Raw genomic sequence first — 23,114 nt, 5'->3', positions numbered from 1 at the left:
GGTTTCCCAGGTGGGGGGGATCTCCACACAGAACTGTGTCTAGTGGTAGGGGCCAGTATTCTGCCAATTGTTCTAACCAACTGCTTTTCCTCCTATGTCTATTGTTGGTTACCTTTATTAATTGATTTGTGTGACATTTGACCAGAGTACAGTTGATGCACTTTAATGAAATTTGATAATAATGGTGGTACCACTTAGAACTGTATATATTTGCCATTGTAAATTAACTGAACACAAAGTGAGTTTTTGTGATTGTGTATATAACCTTAAACCTTAATTATATAAAGACTGTGTTTTCACCAATACAGTGTGTGGACATTCCTTTGTGGGTGCTTCGGGACTACACTGTACTTAAGAACCAGCCTGCATCACCTCCTGAGAAGCTAGGCCTTGATTGCTCGACCTGCGCTACCCTATAGAGAATCTTGGCTGGGGTCCTCTGTCCCTCTCCGCTGCCATATAGAGAGCAGGAGTAAAGACACCCCCTCCAGTCTTTACAGTATGATGTGAGACTATGTAAGAAGGTGGCACCCAATATAGCAAATTTCTATGTTGAAGTGTTTTCAAAAAATGATAGCAGGGTTTGCTCATTAAAATGTTCTTGATTAGCAAACAAACGTATTTGATTAGCAATTGTTTACTTATAATCGTAATGTCATCAGAGGTTATTTGTACCCAAGACATAAAATGTCCATAAATACAGCATATTTATGTACGGCTGAATACACAAGAGAGAGGAGTGTCTGTAAAATGTAAAGGTGACCTGCATGAATGGGCACAAATAAATAGATATGATAAAAAGAGACTGAAAAAACAGTTTTCACTACAAGGCTCTGTGCAGCTGGGTGCAGTCCGTGTTGCACAGATCAGTGTCTCGTATATATTTTATGCTTGACCCATGTTGTGCAAGAAGAAGTAGGGAAGTATCATGAATCAAAAAGTTCATGTTAAAGAAAGTCATAGTCTGAGACTCAGGACCTAGTATAGTTTTGCGGCAGGCAGGGTAATTGCCAACTTCAGGTGGACAAGATGGCCCTTGCCTGTCATTGATATAAACTGTTTTCAATATAACGTTAAATACCACTTTCAGGGGAGGGCAGGCCCACTTAAGGTCCTTAAACCCGAGTCAGGTTGGCCCAAGCACAGCATTCCAGCTCTGAAAACCCAAAAAAGTGGCACTCCCGTTGAGACTTGTCCTGCACCTCTATGGACAAGGGGAAGCATGGGCAGCTGCCCAGCATGAAATGTGGGTAGCTACTTGCAGATTCCGCTTGCGTCCACGGCCTCCGAATGGGCCAGCTCCCCCACAGCTGGTAATATATAATGCAAACAATACAGATTGGATGGAGCTATTGATCACTACTTTGCGTAAACTTCTAGTTAGCTTTGTGTTTTTATTATGCAAGAGGAAAGAAAGTAAGAGACTAATCAAGTGCATGGTGCAGCAAGCAGAGAACTGGCCAAATTATGTGCAATATTGTAGCTTGCAGCCATCTCGCTTTCCGGGAGCTGATATAAGGCAACAAGGTGATAAGAAAGAATGCCAAAGTGTTTGGGATCAGCTCATGGGTTGAACACCTATTGCGCAGATGTATTCAACCAGCAGGTCCCAGAAATAGGATTCCCATCAGAATCATTTGGCCTTGTGTTCATGCACATTTTCATAAGTGTTCACTTGTCAATATGATACACGTTTCCCAACAAAATGAAATATAATCGACACTATGGATTTAGATAAACTAACTTAATCTTCACTGAAAAACAGAAACTGCAGTGTGTTACAGTAGCAATACTGTAATTCTGCATTATGTAACAACTTACATTTTTTAGGAATGGAATTGTAGGACTGTCCTTTAAAAAATATAGTTAACACATATTGGTCTTTGTCAAACAGGACATGGCTAGCTTAATTAAAGTATCATCCCGATTACTTCTGGTTTGCAATTATTTGCAAAAGAAAGTTTTTGATTAGCACTCCCACACAGGCCTTTAGCACTTTTAAGCGTGGAGGAGAGGATTACTGCTACACTCTCTCTACATTAGCCCCTTTGACCTTGCAGTAAACACTGAAAAGAGGGCAGCGAGAGCAATGAGGGCAAGAAAGGAATGCTGGGTGAGCTGCTGTTTCATTGAACAGGGTCATTTAAATAGCTACTTGTGCTACTTAAGTGGCAATTTAATTAGCAAACCTACAAAATTGCATAGCAAACTGCTATGCAACACTGTTTATTTTATGCCTTGGATGCTGCGAAGCCATGCAGACAACACATCTCTGTATGGAAGAGATATATGCATGTGTTTGTAGTTTGGAAGGACAGGATATATTGACGCAGCAGTTTCCCCAAATGCCAAGAACATAGAAATATGCACTAAACATCTGATGCAAGGTTACATCTAAAGAAGTGAGGTAAAAAAGTGCAATGTGCAGTCCTGTATATGGTCCTACCCTTGTATAGCATTCTAGCCCCTTAAATTTGATTAAAGACATGTTTTCCTGAGTAACCAGGCACAATGAATATAATTTGAAAATGCAAAGACCACAAGATCATCGACCATGCTCTTAGACAGTATTAGGGCCTCATGTAAGTGTCTGATATTATATTTCTGCAAAATCGGTCTAAGGTACCTTTTCCTAAGAGAAAGGTAGTAAGGGTCAGCATGCCCAAGATGCGTTTTTTGTAAAGACTCCTCATCAGTGGTGCATTTATATTGTCCAGATAAACTTCCTTCCCAAGAACTAGTTTACAGCTTTGGTATTCAGGTGCTTGGGCCGACGACATAAAATAAATAGCTAGTTGCAACCTTGCGAGATATCCTTGCTGAATGAAAGATGTTGTCTGGCAATTTATAGTGCAAGGATTCATCCAAAGCTCGTTTAAATGGAGCGCACCCAGTTCATCCCTGACATGATTACACCACAGAATTTTTCTCTGCCAGCTTGTGAAATTACCTGAATCAGGGCTTCTCTGTATTTTATTAGTTCTGGCATGGACCAGAGTTGTGCCCATTACAATATGGTTCTACTAGTCAGCATGTCAGCTATACGAGTTTGTACTTGTTCTATATGTAGTGCCACGTTAGATGTGCTTTTCGACAGTCATAAGATTCCTTCATTCTCAATTATTTGCAGCCTGTCGCAATTGGTATAATCCCAGATTTCAGCACCGTAAATCGCTGCAGCTTTAGCTTGAATGTTGTACAGTTCTAGCATGGGTGACATATCCCCCACCACCAAAAGAGCTAGCCAATTTGAGTACTGCACTGCTAGATATATGCAAAGATGAAGCTACGTTCTCCAGCTGGGGAACCATGTGCCCTTCACTGAGAATCGAATCCTCAGATAGTCGAAAGTCTCCACATGCTCAATTGCTTGCCCCCCTATTATTAAACTTAATAATATACTCTGCTTCTTTTTACTATTATGGGGCAAAATACCATAACTTTAATCTTGGTGTTATTCATTGTGAGGCCACTCTCCATGCACCCCTATAGAAGATTTCGACCTGTTTCCTTAGTCTAGCAGGAGTTTTGAAAATCAAGATGGCGGTAAAGAGCAGGAGAGGAATGAGATCATGACTCATCATGGGTTTGTCTGTCTTGCTCCAGGCCAACAATCAATGTATTGATGAATATGGAAAATAGGGTGGGAGCCAAGACACACCCTTGGCGGACCCCACAGTTAATATTAATATGGGTGGTGGTTTCTCCTGACATGCTCCAATTTCCCCCATATTGTTCGCATGTAGGCACATGATGGCGCTTAACAAGCCTTTAGGGATACCTAATTCGGCAAAGTACATGCATAATTTGTTATGAGGAATAACGTCAAACAGCCTTGATGTCAATGAAGATGGTATAAAGATTCATATTCCTCAAGGCTAAATATTTTAGATGGATTAAAAAAAGTCTTAACAATTGCCCAATTGTGCTTAAACCCGGTTGAAAGCCTGCTTGTAGGTGACTGACTGCCGATGATTCTTTGGCCCAGGACGACTCAGGCAAAGATTTTCCCTGTTTCGCCAAGCTATGAAATAGGTCTAAAGTTGGTGGGATTGTCCCTCTCGATCGATTATGGCCTCGGTCCACGAGCTGGGTATTCTGCCCAATTCTATCACAGCAATGAAAAGGGTGTAAAGGGCAGGCAACAAGATATCAATTTCATCACTGAAGAGGTGTAATCGGGCCAGATCCGGGCAGGGTGCTTTCCCTGCCTTCAGTGATGGGTTTGCACCACTGTTCTTGGAGTCCATTCATTTCGAAGTAATGTAGCGCAATCACTTGATCTTCATGTAACAAGAGCCCTCGCTAGGCTTGAGGTGAAACTGTTGCACACGAAAAAAGAAAAGAAAAAAAAAACAAACAGGCTTCTCTTGCTATGCCCCTGCCTACTGGAACACCATCCCGGGGGACACCTGTATCACGTAAACGCTTTCATGTTTACTGTAGGGAAAGGGCTCGAGTTCCTCCCTAAACACCTAGCAAAGACCTAGGCTCCTGGTGTTCCGACATCAAACCCATCCCCATAATAAGAATATTCCATGCCACATATATTTTACCTTCAACAACATGTACAGTGCACTGTTCTTCCTAGCTAGGGCTGTGCTCTTTAAACCCCCCTATACCCCAATTACAAAAATACAAGATGTCTATGGTATGTATATGCTTTAACCACTTAAGTGCCAAGGACGAGGTATCTCGTCCTTGGCATTTCCTCCAGGTTGCCAAGGACGAGATAAGCTTGTCCTTTTAGGCACTCTGTTTTGAGCGCCAACCCCCGGGCTATGTGAGGGGGGAGGTCCCTCCTCACTGCCTGGGGGTTGGATTACCTTCAGTTTAACGTTGTGCATAATGCACGCCGATGTGAGACTGAAAGTAAATTCACCACGGCAGCCATTTTCGGCTGCCACAGTGAAGAGAGAAGGTAAGCGCCCTTCTCCCTCGATCTCCGGCTGTATTTCAAGCCGGAGATCGAGGGAGGTGTCGGTGGAAAGGGGAGACTCGCCCCTTTCCAATGACACCTTTTGTGAAAGAATTGCTGGTCGCGAATTGGGAGCAAAGCGCTCGATCCACGGCCAGCAATGCCACTGGACCACCAGGATCTGTTTGTGAAGCGGGCGGGGGGGGGGGGGTTGCTTATTGGTAAGCGGCCCCCGAGCCCCCAAAGAATGGGTCTGTAGGTTTGGCCATCTGCCCCTCCAGGGAAGGGACCAAACCCCTAAAAAAAAATAAAGAAATGATACAATGTAATGGAAAGGGGGTGGAGGGGAACACTGGACTACCAGGGACGTTTTTTGAAAAGGAAGGGGGGTGGCCCTCTCAACCCCCCACCCTAAGTGGATGGGGGGCACATAATGTAGCCCTCCCTGGGGGCAGATTTCTGCCCCTAGGAAGAGGCATCTGCCCCCAGGGAGTACTACATGAGATCCCCATATCCATTTGTGGTGGGGGGAGGGGGAGGCCACCAGATATGTGTGGGCAGGGCCCCAAAGAATGGGGATGAAGGTTTGGGCACCCCTGGGGGCCATCTTCCCCCCAGGGAAGGGCCCAAGGCCCCAAATAAAAAGAAAAATAATTTCATATGTTATGCAATCAGGGTGGGGGCAGATATCTGCTCCTAGGAAAGGACACCTGACCCCAGGGAGGGCTGTATGTGATGCCTCCCCCCTTATCTGCCCCCAGGGAGGGCTGCATGAGATGGCCTCCACTCCATTTTGGGTGGGGGAGAGGGCCACCCCGCTTTCCATTACAACATTCCCCAGCGGTTTAGGGTGCCCCTCAGCCCCCCCCCCTGAAATGCAGCCTACCATTTTTTATTTCCAGCGTTCCCACAGGTGTCCCGACGAAAACGGTACCTCACATGAGTGGGTGCACCTACCTGGGCGCAAAGGGAAAAGGCTAAACCACTGGTAACCCCAAGCCTTTTGGCACAGCACATTTTGTTCATGTGGGCAGCCTACAGATTGGGCCTAGGGTGTCGAAGCCACCAAGGAAAAAAGGAAACCCAATGCTGTGTGAAAAGACTTGGGATTACTAGTGTTTTCGGCTTTTCCCTTTGCGCCCAGGTAGGTACACCCACACATGTGAGGTACCGTTTTCATCAGGACACCTGTGGGAACGTGGGAAGATACGACATTTGTTTGTTTGCGTGGTTTTCATAACGTCTCGACCCATTTGCTGCAGCCGTTTGTCACACAACCCTTTTATTTCCCAAATGTGACCTACATTTAGTCGCTGCTTTGGGCCCAATACACTTTTGTAACCTACACAAGTCACCTACCCTTCAAAAGGTCTGCCTTTCGAAAATGTATGCTTGGCCTTCCTCACCGCATTGGTTTTCCTTATTTACACATGCTAAGTACGTCTGTTCAGGCTGTAAGCATAAAAGTCCAGTGTACCATGGCTCATTTTTGGCTTTTGGTATTGCTTGTTTTGCGAAACATTACAAAGAATGTGTGATTTCCTAACTGCAAGAGTTGGGGGAATGTAGCGGAGCATTGTTTTTCTCAAAATTCATAGAAGCCATTGCCGTGCCAGGCCAACCATGGCTACCACATACCTTTTTTTGGCAATTTTTCGGCTTTTTCCCCAAACTATGGAATTTTTTCCTACATAGTTGTTGCCAGACCTGCGCAAATCACTCCTTCCTAAACTTGGAATTGTGTCTACTTTTCAGAAATGTATGCCTTTCCGTCTTCCCATTCAGCTTTCCTACCCTTTTCTTCCATTCCGTCCACGCATGTCCTATTGGAAAAAAAAGGCCAAAATCGGCTACCTCTCACAAAACGGTTGATAACCATATCGTTTCCACTAAACCTGTTCTTGAAAGCCAGGAAAATTGGGAATTCAGCACAGCAAACCATTTTTTCCTAGCTCTTACAAGGATAAAACCAGAGGCATCTTTGTGCATCATTTTATTGGCATTTAAAAAAAAAGAAATTCTCTGCCTTTTTGGTTATTTTCTCTCACCCCCCATACAGCATACTAGGATTCCTGGGTGCCGTTATGACCGCCTACATGTGGGGAAAAAACGGGGCCAAATTTGGCCGAGATATCTCATGTTGTAACAAAAACGTTACATGACATTGAATGGCGACATACCGAAATCACCAAAAAAGGCCTTGGCACTCGGGGGGGAAATCCCATGGCAGTTAAGGGGTTAAAGCAATACAGGATAGAACTTTGAATCAGATCATTTTGGTTCCAAGAGGGGTGCGATATTTCTTGCTATTAAGGCACAAATATGATAAGTATTAATGGAAAGTTAGGGAATCTTCCTTTATATCATGTATAAAATGTGGTACAGGACGGTTTACAGGTGAGGTGTGCCAATGTGTGGGCATCACTTTTATTCTTCTTAAGCTTCTTACACTGATTCAGAGAAAAGACGAGCCTTCCAATGGACAGTACCTTGTACACCTTGGGATTTGTCTTTCTTAAAAGCGTACGGTATGTAGACCATACTTGATACCTAGAAGAAGCTGTCAGAAAGCCATCCTACCGAAAACACAGTAAGGCCTTCTGGTAAATCACAGGATATATGCATCTTTTTGCATTGTTTAAATATCATCAACCCTTGCCTATGTCTCACAAATCCAAGAACAAGCTGCATCAGAGATTAAGGCACAGATGCACTGAAGAGCCCTGTGATTCTTTGGTGTGGGTGTCTCTGAAGTGAGAGAGAAGGGCCAGAGGCGTGGATGAGCCCTTCTATGTGTGTCAACTGCCCTTCCCAACAACAGTAGCACCTGCCCTCCAATGTAAAAACCACATGTTAATGAAAAGGGCAAAGACCATGGTAACTTTATGCCATTTTCTGTGCTCTGCAATCCGTAGGAGTCGAATGCTCAGCAGCTCGGGAACAAACCATCGTTGCACAGGGCTGGGATCAGTTGCCCCTTTGTCATTACTGAAACACAAAACAAGCACAAAGCAGGCCATCTACAGAGACTTGCTGGGAGCCCAATGAAAAATAGCTTGAATCACGACGGTATGGGAATTCAAAAAATTAAAACACAAGATCTGGTGCCTGGAATTTTTTTTTTAAAAAGATAACATAAATGTGCTCTTTCTCTGCCAATAAAAATACATGGAGGGGAGCATTGAGGAGACCTTGCGACCTACATTACAAGGGGAAAAGGTCTACAATGTTACTCCCTAGTCCCCAAAAACTGTGAGGTTGGCCCAAACTCCAGAAAACATTAATTAAAACAACAAGCACTAGGGGTGGGGAACCAATGTTGTCTGCAGAAAGCATGAGGCAGTCTGAGCGGGATGGATCGAGTCAGAGAGCATGAATTTAAATCAACAGCTTTGAGAAACTGTTTCAGGTCCAGAGACGCAGAATCAGTAGTTCCCCAATATTTAGGGATAGTACATAAAGATTAGACAGTCAGACTAAAGGTTGAGGATGGATTAGTCCATAATGCACAGGCAGTGCATATACATTGGAATATCTTACTTGTTTGCTCGAGAGCCCAAAACAAATCTGGTGGTATCCTTTAACCGGGATGGTTCCCACTGTTGGAGAAGGTGAGAAAAGAACATAAGTTAGTATTATGGTATGTAATTACATTTAATCCCATTTCCTAATCATTTAAAACAAGGCCTCCAGAATACAAAACCTTCAGATGTAATGTTTGTAATCATAGACAGAGGATTCAGCACTGCTCCCACAATTGGCCGAGGGATCAGTGTTGCTTGTGCCAACAGACGCAACATACTGTGAAGCACCAGTGAACCCACCCACAGACCGAGAAAGAAGCACTGCTCCAATTTACAGACTACCAATGAAGAGAGAACAGAGCGAGACAGATAAGGCAGCACTGCATTAATCTCCAAAAAGGTAAATAACACTGCTACCATCCAGAGACCTATGAATCAGCATTGCTCCCAGCCCCACACTGGGAAAGCATCACTGCTGCCACTCACAGACAGAAAAATCAGTAATGCTTTCACTTAAGAACGCTAGACTGTTCCAACCAAATGAGGAAAAGTCAGTGCAGCAACTACCAAATACAGAGGATTACCACCCACAGATGAAGAACATAGGCAGATAATGCAACCCTGCTCTGAACTAGACCAAGGCAACACTGCTGGTCCCACCCACCGAATGGGAATGCACTACTGATTCCATCCACAGACCAAGAAGGCAGGCCTGATCCTAAACACCACTCCAGCAATACACCTACCCAAGGGCCGAGCATTGCCATCACCTACATTCACAGCAAAGCTTCCACCAATTTTCCACACTCCAAGCACTGCTGTCAATTGCAAGGCATGATCCATTTCCTACTTTACCTTTGGCCCATCACGACGAATTGACTCTGATTTCACCTTCCACCTGAGGAAAAAGAGAGCAAAAGTGAAAGCACCTGGCATCAGTGCTGGCACCATTGACCAGCATCCAATGACAAGACACTTGCAACAGATTATGATGTGAATGAGGAAAGAGGTCAGTACTACAAAAAACATCAGTGGCAGCAGGCTATGGGGCCTCTCTTATCTGTGATGCTCACCCTCCTATGCCCAAGGCCGCTCGCTCATTATGTGACATGTTTCCTGGTGGCCGTCCCTTCCTCTGAAAAAAAATTAAAAAAAAACACATGTCAAGTCATGTGTGCACCCCCCACAGACAGCCATGCCTGCCTCATCACCACAACCAATAGCCACACATACCTGGTTGCCTTGCCCAACAGAAAACTACTTACAGCCAAACCCTTACACAAAAAGCATTTGGTCAAGATAGCTTGCCAACTCGCTCTCAAGATAACCACCCTGACAAACAATTGAACATGTGGCTACAACTATGTTACAATCCCACATTGCCTCACAAATACATACGTGTTCTGTGAGTAACCTAAAGGTGTCTCCCTAGCTAGTCCCTGTGGATCTGCCATCCAGGCGGCCAGGACATGGCCATCGTTATTGGATCCAGTTCCTGGGGGTGCACCAGTGAGGGAGAATCACCTGGATGGGGGTCTCCTGTGGGAGTGGGACACCGACAGGTGAGACGTGGTATCCCCCTTCTTTCAACACTTTTTCTCCCCATCTTACCACATAGGACATTCAAAACCACTGCCTCCACCCACTTTTCTGACACGGACACTTTCGCAAGACACACCAGAGAACGGACTAACACCAGAGCCAGTTTACCTGACATGTCCCAATACCAGGGTCAGGCAATTCTTCAGAATCGCACACACCAGACAGCCCTTTCCCTTCTCCAGAAGAATAAAAGGTGGAGCAAGAGTGCACAGTACGAGCAAGGCAGACCTCACGACGAGACAGCTATACAGGTCTGGCAGTTCAAGAGGAGGAGAAAGGCGTCGTATATGGAGAGGCTGACAAGGAGAGACACGACCTTGCCCTTTCGGACGCAGACCCGTGAAACCTCTGCTGAGGGAATCGTAAGCCCAAGGACAATAGCCCAAGTGTGTAACAGATGTAAACGGTACATGGAGCGTGTCAACGCTGATAAGCGGGAGGAAGGGAGACTCCTTGTACCGGCCTTAACTCTAGTTACGAGGAACGCCAAGTGGTTCATGACAGCCGGGGGAGAGCCGATAAGAGCCGGGCTGTGGTGAATGAAAGACGCAAAATGGCAAACTGAAAAGAACTGTAAAAGTGTTAAGTGGACACCAGCTGCAGAGGGAACCGGCACCACGTGGGTGCTGACTTGACACACTCTGGTCAATCCCTGTTTGAGTAAAACTACAGAAACCAGAAGGCCATAGGAGAGCCGGCAAGTTAGATCAAAGTGGTCATACAGGAGGTCAAGCAAAATCCCTGTACAGTCGAAAGCTTTTGCTGCTTTTGACCTACAAACTGTGAGAAAGCAAGGGAAGTGAATCCCGCAAACATTTGCAAATTTGAGGTTGGCAAGAATGAACCTGACCGAGGGATGCTGTCAAGAAGGGGGCAAGTCTAAGAAACAGTGTGTTGACAGGAGTGAAGCCGACCAAGGGATGTCCACTGGAACCGTTTAAAAGACATTGAGATCTGTGAAAAAAGAACTCGAGAAAGCCATAGTGAACACGGCAGAGGGTGGCTGAGAGGAGACACAGGGTCTGCACCCAGGAGAGGGGGACCCAAGGGTGAATGCCATCACCTGAGAAATACGTAAAATAGAACTTTGTGTTTGTTAGTTAGTTTTTCATATGGTAAAGCTATCAGGCCCTCTACACCACGAAACCTACCAAAAAAGGCCTCAATATTCAAAGGAACTCTTTCAGGATCCAAGCCCAGAAGAGAGAGATCAAAGGGATGAAAGCAATCATCCAACACCACGAGAAACAGTGGCCAGAGCGCGGAAAAAGGGGACCCAGGTATAAAGAGCCCTGACCTTAAGTAAAACAAGGAAACAAACTTTCATTTTCTTAAAGGAACTTTTGTTTAGTTATTTGAATACGTCAGGTCCTCAAAAGGCAAGAGCCTTTCAAGAGAAACGAGACTTGGCCATTGAGGCTCCTGACAAACACGAACAGAACTGTCGAAGCTCGAGTGTGTGCTGTGCTCCAAGATCCCACCTTACCCTATGCTCAAAACATGGGGAAGGAAGAACCTAGCTTCTGCATGCTGACATATTATTTGAGAGCACTTGCATTTCTTGAAAACCATCCCACACCCTTTTTTGTATTAGTTGTAAGGTTTGGCAATAGGTTTCTTAGTTTAGGCCCTTTTTATTTGACATGATGCCACAAGGACTGCCTTATTTTCATTTGATGGTCGACGCTTGCTCCCATTTTAGATTTAGGTTTAGATTAGGCGTTTTTCCAACCTGTACAGTTTAATAAACACCCTTTAACTGTGATCACTTCTGTCTGTCTTTTTTTGCTGTTGCCACCATGAGTTCCTTATAGTTCACATTTGACCTTTGCTGCCATCACATACATGCAAAAGGCAGTTTACCCGAATACACACATCGTCAATTCCTCACATGTCTAAACAAATACAAATAACAGTAACAACTCCAATCACATAGAGTCAATGACTCCTGGAGTCTCCCAAACAAATTCACAACATGTTACCCGACTGCTCAACAATCTTAACCAACACTAATGGCTCAATTTATGCACAGAAATTCCCTTACTCCAAACCGATACATGAACTGTACAACTAAAACAAATACACACTTAAATTCCAAACTGTGACTCCTTCAGCCAGACAAGCACACAGTTGGTAGACTCTGCCAATCAAATCACTAACATTCTGTGAAAAGTCCTCATGCACAGCAACCATCAATTTATTTACCATTTGCAGCCCATTTATTGCATTATAAAATTCAACAAGTATTATAAAGTATTCCTTTATAGGATCATGGAATTCTGAGGTGACTTGCAATATAATTAGCCGTATAGTAAGGGGTATACTATTCCTTATGATACATGGTCACCTCCTTTAATACCCGATCTCTTGCTTAATGTAAGAGATCTTTCAGTTGCTGATACATGTAAATCAAGGTACAATCTGATTCGGCAAAAAAATAACACGCCTTATATATTGTGTTGCAGAAAAGGACATGCAGATTCCTGCATTAATGTGCTTACTCTAGCAGCGCAAACTCTAGCAGTGAAAAAAACCTACAATAGTTTCTAATCAATTAAAGTCTGTAAAGTGTCACAAAAAGCTATTTTGCAAGAAAGGAATTTCAAAAGCTTGCCATGGTTTTACATGTAGGTCAGCAGTGATGTCACAACTAGCCTGCAATAATTACATTTTTTTTTACAAGCTTTTATGTGGGTATTGCAGGCTGCCAAGTATTATAAATCGGATTAAAAAAAATTGTATTTAGGGTGGCTATAGAAAACTAATGAGCAATGCATCTAACATATCCGTTGAACATGAGCCCCAGTTTTAACCACTGTGCTCAATTTAGATTTCTTTATCCTGGGAATGTTGATACCTAAATTCATATTATTGTTCATAAAATACTTTTGGTTCAATAAAATACTTTTGGTTCAATTTAGCACTTTAAAAAGAGCTATTTAACTGTCTGACAGATCATTTAGGGTATACAACTGATGTGTCTAGAGGTTTGCTGACATTTCTACTTCTGGGGGCGAAATTAATATTGGATAAGCAGGAGCTAAAAGCAGCTCCAAGGTTTCCAGCATTAACCAGTGACCAGCAGCTACCACTAGGAGTCAAGTAGCTAGTACATAGCGTTCTAAAACTTCCACATGCGATGCAAACGCACCATTTTATCCATTATTTATGACCCCATATGCTTTAAATGTTCTATAGAAGCGTTCTGATGTTTATTTATAGATTGTCAGGGTTCGAAATTGAGAGGAGCTGGGAGCTATTTAGCTCCTTCTTGTAACCAAGCAGAGCCTGGTTCGTTGGACATAAATAGCAACCAGGAGTCGGAGTCACTTTTTGTTCCACAAGCCTACTGATGCTGAACAAAGATACCTATGTGACATTAACTTTGTGTGTTTGGGACAATCTATACATGAGCATTAGGACACGTCTATATGACATTAAAAGCATAATGGGTCTTACATAATCGACAAAATGTTAAGTTTGAATCTTATGTGGAACTTAGATTTGTGGAACTCTATGTAGTAGCTCCTCGTTCCCCAGTGATCGCTCCTGCTCACTGGTTAATGCCAGATACACAGGAGCAGATTTTAGTTTCTGCTTATCCAATATTATTTTCGATCCCTGTAAATTCATATAGGTGTACTTGTTCCACATCAGCTGTCCTTGGGGGGCGGCGGTGGGGTAGGGAGGGGTGTACAAAAGTAGCTCCTGGTAGCTGTTGGTATCAAACCATCCAGGCTCTTGCAGGCTACATACAAGCAGGAGCCAAATAGCTCCCTTCATTTTCACACACTGTACTCCATTCTACTCCATGACACAGCAATGCTATTCCTAGTGTTATTACTTTGTTTTGTAACCTAACGTTTTAACTGAGTAAATGGTATAAACATTCCTCCACCGACAGTATTGCGCTAGTATATAAAATGCCAAACTCAATCCTGGAACCCTCCCATTGTAGAGCAATCTCCTGTTCTCGAGCTAGGTTTGCACACTCGAATCAATCAAATAAAATCACACAGTATAACAGTTTGGTTGTGTGACGAAGTCACAGTAGTCCCCATTGATACCGTTGGTGGTATTAAACATTGATGAGTTGTACCTTTTTTGGAGAAATATAACATATAAATATGTCCATGGTCAAAAACGTGGACATGGTCCCGCATAACTTCCAGCTAAAGGTCTGTATTTACATATTTGATAATTAACTAAACAGTTTCACCTTTTCGATTTCATAATTTAATTGGATCTGCATGACAATTTGCTAGTTCTAAAACACTGCAGTTTGCACAGGGAAGGAACAACCTCTTGTGTTTCAGTCAATGGGCCTCATTATGAGTGTGCCGGTCCGGAAGCAACGGTGCCGGTAAGCCTACAGGCAGAGTTGTTACTGGAAAGGCACACTACGACTCTGCGGGTGGGTGCCGTCCCACCTGCCACGGTCAGACCTGGCGGGCAGAAGGGCACCCGCCCGCAGAGTTTCATGGAAGCACCGGCACCATTATAAACGGTGCCGGTGCTTCCGTGGTCCCCATTCCCATGGAGTCCTATAGGACTCCATGGGAATGGGGACTTCCAGAATTACCGGCGACTGACTTTCCGGCTGCCGAGGGTCGGAATGCCCCAATGTTACCGGGAAGTCAGGTGCCAGTAAAATTTGCAGGTCCGGCTGCAACCTGCCGGTTTAACCGGCACGGTTACCGCTGGACTTGTGATGAGGTCTAATGTGTTCCTATCAATAAGCCAACATGGACAAATTGCAAGACAGATAAGAGCCATTGGCACAATCTTTCTGTTAGCAAAGTCAGCACAAGACTAAAAAAGGCACAAAATACGATTTATAAAAGTATCTCTTGTACAAGAGGCAACAAATAGAAATCAGACACACCAGACAATGCAGTGGCGTCACCAGAAAGGCAACATGCCACTCTGCCCTTCCTGATTTTTCATTGCGTTATTCTGATGGTAAGCAGATAGCTAGATCCCCAATACTTGCATCAGGTTACTTTAACTAGTTCGGGATGGAGACCACAATCCTTCCAATGAACAGGCTTCCGAGGATAGACAAGTGCAAAATAGACTGCGTTTCAGCATCTGTAACATAGACCCACACACATTATCTTTATATGTATTACTTGCACCAACATAGCTTTATAGAGTATCTCCTGCCACAGCCACAGCCACCGCCACACGTCATAATCACCCTAACTCCCTCTTTGAAACGAAGAAATGAAACCAAAGCCAAACGTTACACCGGGTCGTCCTTGCAGTTCACTCCTTTTTTAAAGAGAGAAGGTAAAGAGGCTAATTTTCCTCTCAAAATGGGCAGTTATCTTCCACAGTGACCCCTCCTCCTCAATCCCCTTTATTTTGCAGCTTACACAGATTAACAGGAAGATAGAAAATGCAATTCTCTGACTGAACACTCAATTTCTACTTGTACCAAGCACTATCTTCACAGGATAGCTCAGAGGCAACACGCTCGTTTTGGAAGCAAGACGATGCAGAGAAACACGGGTTTGGGGTTCGATCCCCAGGTCCCGGCTTAGAAACCACTGGGTATTAATCGCGTTATAAATAACCAATTACAATTACAAACTAAAGGATCATATTACCTTGAACATATTTTGTCATCCAAACTGCCAGTCTTCCTACCAACAACAAAAAAAGCTAATGGAACTAAAGCAACTGGACCAAAGTCCAACTAGTCCTTGGATAGCACTACTTTTGAGAAAGCAGCAACAGAACAGCCAAAACATGACAGCTGGATTACAGTCCACTTTAGCTCTTCTCTTCCTGATGTGTTTACTGCACCCAGCATGATGACATAGGATGCACAGATTTCCCCTCAAATTCATTAACCATTATTAATTAAAATTAATTAACCTGCAGTCATCAGATGGTGCCATCTGATAGAGTTCAGGAGATGTAGGAGCATGCCTGGTTAGACAAAAAGAATGCAGCTGCTAGCATTCCCGACTCTCTGAAGACTGCATAACATAACCTGGAAGGCCCAGACACCTGGAGTTACAATACTTATCCTAAAAGATAGGAAAGGTATTTATTTTCAAGAGAGAATGGATTATTGAATGAGAAAAGATGGAGCAAATCCTTAACATGTATTAGCTGGGTGAAGCAGATAGAAACTACTTTGTTGAGCTGAGGAATTATGGATGGATGGCTGACTGGGCAGTGAGTGAATATGTCTTTTTGTGTTAAATCCCAAAAAGAGTGATTTAGAAGGACGGCTGCGAGACTGGTCAAGGCCTTTATAAATCGATCTGTCATGCCCCTGCCGAACACAAGTGCGTGCAGGGGCTGACTGGAATGCTCGGGCGAGGGAAGCCGCAGGAGCGAGAGGTAAGTGTTTTTGTGTTGTTGGTGTGTGTTTGTTTGCGAGTGTCCTTGTGGGGGAGGTGGGGGAATGTTTGTGGTGGGGAAGGGAGGGGCTAAATGTCTGTGCGTTTCCATGTCTGTCTGTTTGAGTGATGGAGGTTGAGAGGGAATGTGTTGGATTGGGAAGGGAGGAAAGGGGTGATAGCCACCGGTTTTGCATGAAATCAGCCAGCACGGGAGGGGGTGGGGGCGGAATAGCCTTTCCATGGGTGCTGTTGAAACCACCCCACCAGAATGTGATACTTTGGCATTTAGAAAGCCACACAAAATCGGCAGACAAAAACTGTTTTTTATGTGCGCCCTTCAAAATGCAGAAATATCACATAGAACCGTTGGCTGTCTGAGGTCGCTTCAGATTGTGAACCAAAATGAAAAGAATGGAACAAGAATAGAGGGCAATAAACTGGATTCCTATGTGGCATCAGGAGGACACATCGTAGCCTTTATGTTTTTGATGTGTTGAACAGTAATCTGTTTTTATCCATCCAACCATTGACTGAAAACATACAACGTTCCCTCAACAAACATTCACTCACAGACACCACCATACTCAGCAAATACTGTATCATCCACGTTTTCACAATCTACCAAAACATTTGAAAACAAACACCTGGAACACACGTGTACAGCAACACACCCCCTTAGTTTCTTAAAAACGCAGTTTTAAATGGATTTGCATTCCCTGAAAAAACATGCTTAAGTGCTGACATGGTCCCACCACTGACCAACAGCCACCTCTAAAGCACATACTCATACTATTTCTTAACTCATACATGCCCTAACCCCTCATACACAGTTCTAAGATCCCAGCCCCTAAAACACACTCACTTCCACTTACAAAATAATTGTTTGCACCATATTTTTGTGTGATGGACACCCATACAGAATCTCAATAGCTAAAACAGCAAAAATAGTAGAAAAATAGTCTGTGAAAAGTACAAATTCACTTGGACTAATGTCACAAAACGGAAACCTATTTGAAATGGAAGTACTCAACATTTGTGTTTCACCTTTTTTGGAATAGGGCTCCCCCTCTGACTGGACTCTTCATCACCTTGTCGAGCTCGCTGAGGATAAAGAGAGATTATGAATCAAGGCAGAATGCAAGTGCAAAGTCCATGCACCACTCAGCCGAAGTATGCCTGGAACCCTCTGGCAGTAACCCACGTTCTCTTGGAGTTTTGAGGACTACCAGCGCCCGTCCAGTTGTGCTCTTCCACCAACACGGATACCCTTTACCCAGCCCCAGTTTAGCCAAGCCCCCATGTGACAGCCTTTTAAGACATGCCTCCAAAACGGCTTGTTTAGCCAGGCCCCAATCACAGCTCACTCCACTGTGCCTCATCAGAAGGCACCAACCTTTATTCCTGCCAGCTCCACAGTAGGTCTGAGAATCGTCTTCTCATTGTTTGAGAATAGAAGCTTGGCCTGAAAGCAAGAAAAGAAAAACACACATTTGATGGATACGATGGTGGCGGTTGCAAGAGCTTCACATAGAAAGCCACAGGCTTTGCCAGTAATTCTATGTTCTAACATCTTCCTTCCCCATGTCATACATTTGTTCAGAACATTCCCCTCTTAATAGCAAATGTCAGGACATAGCTCTAGCAAGTGTGGAAAAGGCCCTCCACCAAGTGAAGTGGATCAGAACAGACCTGCTCCAGGGAGCTCCGGCAGACATCTTGTATGAGCTGCTCTGGATTCACTTCCTCGCCAACATTTTCTCTGACATTTACTGCAGCCTTCTGGAAAAACTGCAATACAACACCTTAACATTATGGAAAGTGGCGGTTCCCTTTTAAATAACCAACTGAAAAATATAGCACTGGACCAGGAAGCACCAATTACCACACAGTACACTTTAAAAAAACATTTTATGAATGAGTTGTGATTATACTATGTGCAACCAAAGGGCTGCTTCACAGAGCAACTTGGATATCTGACTGCGATTCAGGCATGATGCTCTGTCAATGATCTCTGCCTTAAAGCCAGTAAGACAGAGATCCTACTCATTGGACGCCTGCTCCTGGTTTCCCCCTCTCTCTGGCCAGACTCCTTGGCTCCCATCACCTCACCTACCTGCGAGGGGCTAAACCTTGGAATCATCTTTGACTGCTCTCTCTCTTTCTCTCTACACATCACGGACATTGCCAAGCAGTCCAACTTTCAGCTCCAACTTCTCAGGAGCATTCTAACTTTCCTCACCTTCCCCCCAGAAGCTCAACGTCTCCAGAGCCCTGGTTCACTCTAGGCTAGACTACTGCAACAGCCTCCTCCTCAATCTGCCTCTCTCTTCCGTCCGCCCCCTCCAACTAATCCAGAATAAGACTACAAGACTTATCCCTGGCCTCAAGCCCAGGGACGGCATCTCTCCAGCCTTAAAATCTCTCCACTGTCTCCTATGACCGCAAGGATCAAATTCAAGACCCTCTGCATCATCCACAAGGCTGTCTGGGGCCTGGGGCCTCTTTACATACAGCTTTCCTCTCCCTAAATATCTCCCGGCCAGAGTCCTTCGGTCCTCAGGATCCAACTCTCTGCAGGTTAAACGTTTCTCCAAGCAGAGAGGGGGAGGTAAATCCTTTTCCTCGGCTGGCTCCTCCCTCTGGAACGGCCTCACTTGCCCCCTCCAACTTGAGCCAGATTTTCGAAAGATCCGTTGCTCTCCCCCTCCCTCACCCGTGCTAACACCCCCTCTTCTACTGTGACTGGGGACTGGTCCCTTCAGAGTCATACAGGGGCCAGACCAACCCCTACCAGTCCCCCCTGCATCCTTTGCCAGCACTTGCCCTCGGACTCCCTTTCCCGGATTAGCCCAACTTGTTCCTCCCTGCCCAATGCACGCATTCTCCCATTTTCCCCTGGCACTTGCCACCTTAGCCCATCCCTCACTTCCCTGCCCCCTTTCCTGGGGCACCCCACTGCTGCACTTTACCACTTTCTCAAGCATTTGCACGGTAGAATTGTCATCCAATAGAACAGTTTTGTGTTGTTCTACACTCATGATTCCCTTGTCTCTCCCGCTCTCCCATCTTGTCTTGTGGCACCTGGAAACACTTGTGTATAGGTGCCATACAAATAATAAATAAAATAAAATGGGACAGTCAGAAAGCAAGGTGCCCGAGAGGGAGGATGCACAATCTTCTTTCATTTGTAACTATAATCGCAGCCGATTTGGCCCAACTGCTCTCTTCCCTTTTCTATTTCATTTGCCCACTGTACCAGCCTCTGGTATTCCAACTGCACCATTAGTAGGATATGAATAATGTTAGTCTGTTGGAGACAGCAATGGTCCAAATCACACAACCGATGAACTTGTAAATGTAGTGTGGACCATTACCTTCATGTATTTGTTGAAGACGGTCTGAATCTCTTCATTGATACTGGGTTGCAAGACTGCCCGCAGCAGATCCATGGAGACATTGGGATCTGTGAAACTAAAGCAGATTCACAAGGGACTTCAGATTATCATTTTAACTGCACCAGAACTGTGAAATCAAAAATGTTTCTGCTATCAAATTGGCACCTGTGCCTTTCTGCCCCCATTCTGACGTGATCGGACTGACAATATACCATGGTAGTGAAGCAAGTAGACAATTTCTGATTTGGAGAAGTTAAGATGGAGGGATGGATTAGGAGATTCTGGGAGGGTTTACAGAAAAGACCAGAAAAATAATAGTAATACAACACAGATATTCAGAATATGGGAACACTACTGAATTGCCAGAGAGTACGGATAATGATCAACAAAGTTTTGAATAGACACGGCTGCGACAACTGTGCCTGACACAATATTAGTGGAGATATTTAGCATGAGGTCCATGGATCCAGAGTTGCATCAGAGGATACATGTCTTTTTTTCGTTGCCTATTTCACATCATATTCCACATTTCAGACTCGTCTTTTTGTCTAACCTCCCATCCGAATACACCCTACAATACCACTAGTGCCATATTTCCTACACCTTTTTGGTATGCACAGCTCTATGGGGAATGATTCATAACAGGCCTAAAATAGTGGAAAACAGGGAAATGGTCTCTTACCTGACTGACATCTGAGAACGTCGCCCCCTTTTCTGCACCTGTCTGTGTTTAATCATGATGTTCCATGGATTCTACAATTAAACAACAGAGAAAACATCACTGTTGAGCTTTCCAGCGACTGCTATATGCGTCAAATCGGGTCTACAAACGTTGATCCCAAAGGCTCAATTGTGAAACAACCCACATTCCAACAGAAACTGACAAAGAGTTGAGGGGAGGGAATACCTCAATGAACAACCAACCCCAAGCTCAAAGGAAAACCAATGCAATAGGTAGAATGGCCATGAATTGTTAACCGGATAAGAAAAGAGGCCACAAAAACAATCCAAACCCATTTCCACAAAACAACAGGTTTCTGGACAATAGTTCTGTGAACGCGAGGAGCTGTGGGGTATAGTTATTAAAAAGACATAATTATAGTATTCCCCAAGAAATTACAAACTTCACAGGACAACTATCCAATTAGGCTGTGATAGGTAGGAACTATCCTGGTCTGATTTTCCATTGAGGTGGAATTCCTGCTAGATTTGATTACCCAGTTCACTGGTTGTCTGTTTAGGTGTAATTCCCAGTCACTGATTTAGGTGGTTGAGTTAAAGGCAGTGTTAAATGAGTGCTATTGTCCAAGGGCTCTTCAACAATTGGCACTCCTGATGTTTTGGACTACAACTTCTGTGCAATGTATGTGTAAGCCTGTGGCAGCAGTTGCAATGTAAAACACATTTAAGTTAACATTAGTCAGTCATGTCTACACAACATTAATCATTACATGACAGACCACATATCAAAGCAATGTGCAAAGTATGCATGTTTTCGACAAGACAGACCACAGACTAGAGAAATGTATAAAGCATGCTGTTATACTGTGTAGGACAAGGGTTGCAACCTGTGACTCTCAAGATGTTTTGTATAAGAATCACATGATCTCGCAACATTGAGTATCCTGGCTAAGCCTGATGAGTGTTGCAGTCCAAATCAGACGAGTCAAAGGCTGCAAACCACTGGTATAGCGACTGCACCTTTTTGCAAGCCTAGTTACCTTTGGCTGCTGTTTAAGAGTAGGAGCCCCTCAAACCAAGCTCTCGTAAGTATTGGCATCCTGTCCGCTCTGCTAGCTTTTTGATGAATGGTTCATGTGTGGATCTGTAGCCTGCAGTCACAGTCGAAAGCACACTCTCACTACTAGAGCGGTCTTCATCTAGAAGCTTGTCTAGGGACGGCTGCAGGAAGCAAGATTGGCTTGTTGTTCGATACCGATAAGAAGGGGGATGACACAGGGTTGTGTACTGTGTACCATCCCCCCTCATGCTTAACCTATATGCAAACTCACTGCACCATGGCCTGTGTGACTAATGTCGATGTTGCTGGCTACAAGATCAGTCTAATGCTACGCTTGTGACGGCAAGGACCCCCAACGCACTACTAAAATTGATCGATACAGATGCACAATACATGCATGCTCTGGGTCTGATGATAAAATGCAAGTAAACCAGGAGTATTCACATTTACAAAATGCCATATAAAAGATCTCCAACTTTTTACATAACTATCGGCCCGATTGAGAGGGCATTCCTCTTTCGTCTTCTAAGTCATTTGTTATACCCCTGCGGCTATCAGTTTGGCCGATACATCGGATCAAATTGGTTGTTGGAGAATTGGTCGAATTCTTTTTTGTCTGGTACATTTTGCTGCATATATATGCTGGACGAGACCCTGCTGCATCCCCTCCCTTAAAGCCTTTACATTAATTATATACCTAGACCAACTTCAACATATATATGCAGCAAAATGCGCAAAGAATTTGCAACCAATTTGGATGTGCAGTAATCTACCAACACCAGGTTATCTAATGGAAAGCATGCAGAAAAAACATCAAAACGATGCAAGCAATTGGTGGCAATTGGCCCAGAACAGTAAAACATCATTAAGGTCTTCCTTTCTCTGTTCAGAATGTGGAACTAGGATTAATGTATCTAGAAGATCACATAGCACAAGCATCAGTTTCACACTTTTTAAATGGCTAAATAAGTAGGAAAGCATACTGGTCTAAGATATTTTTGGACAACTTATTAAAATCCGACAATGCATCCAGGACTCCTAGGCTGGAGAATGTAATTGAAAAATGAACATTCAGCCAGGAATTAACAATAGAATCACTTTCGGATAACCTAACGAAGGTTAAGAAAATTATATTTCTTCATAACCTAGCCTCACAATTATACCTTGCAAGGGCCGAGTCTATGTTAATTAACCTGGCCATTGAATCGAGCTTTCTGGCCAATATCACAACCAACAGGCATACAACCTTATTTGATCCGATGCCTTCTACTTCATGATAGGTTCTTAATCACAAGACTTAGGTTCCACTGCCTGCCAATAAACTTCACATATGCAATTTGGTGTGCAGAAAGCGCAAGAGAAACAGCCTCCCACTGCCCTTTCCTTTGTAATATTATATACAAATATTATATGCTATATTTCATGTTTTACTTTTCGGTCAAAAATATGAAACATTGAGAAAGATTAAATATACAGATCTTAAGGTCCATCCACTGAGGCAGGGTCGACCAGCTTTCATTTTTCTTCATTTTACTAATGCCATCGTGGTTCCCTGCGCTCTTATAAGCTTTTTAA

The 23,114-nt window shown here is 44.0% G+C and overlaps 1 protein-coding gene across 1 annotated transcript in view; it reads right to left on the bottom strand.

The window, feature by feature from the left end:
- DNTTIP1 (deoxynucleotidyltransferase terminal interacting protein 1) overlaps window positions 1-23,114 on the bottom strand; it is a 184,132-nt gene that overhangs the window by 126,356 nt on the left and 34,662 nt on the right. The window contains exons 2-9 of the mRNA XM_069651219.1: window positions 20,481-20,551; window positions 19,778-19,874; window positions 18,093-18,191; window positions 17,797-17,865; window positions 17,448-17,504; window positions 9,516-9,577; window positions 9,298-9,340; window positions 8,459-8,517 (exon numbers count right to left, since the gene is read on the bottom strand). Of these exons, the coding sequence (XP_069507320.1) occupies window positions 8,459-8,517; window positions 9,298-9,340; window positions 9,516-9,577; window positions 17,448-17,504; window positions 17,797-17,865; window positions 18,093-18,191; window positions 19,778-19,874; window positions 20,481-20,551 (557 nt within the window). The remainder of the gene's footprint in view (window positions 1-8,458; window positions 8,518-9,297; window positions 9,341-9,515; window positions 9,578-17,447; window positions 17,505-17,796; window positions 17,866-18,092; window positions 18,192-19,777; window positions 19,875-20,480; window positions 20,552-23,114) is intronic.

The sequence above is a fragment of the Ambystoma mexicanum genome, chromosome 3p, assembly GCF_040938575.1.
Source record: "Ambystoma mexicanum isolate Mex_15411 chromosome 3p, UKY_AmexF1_1, whole genome shotgun sequence".
Classification (NCBI taxonomy): domain Eukaryota; kingdom Metazoa; phylum Chordata; class Amphibia; order Caudata; family Ambystomatidae; genus Ambystoma; species Ambystoma mexicanum.
This window is presented reverse-complemented; position numbering and strand designations above follow the sequence as displayed.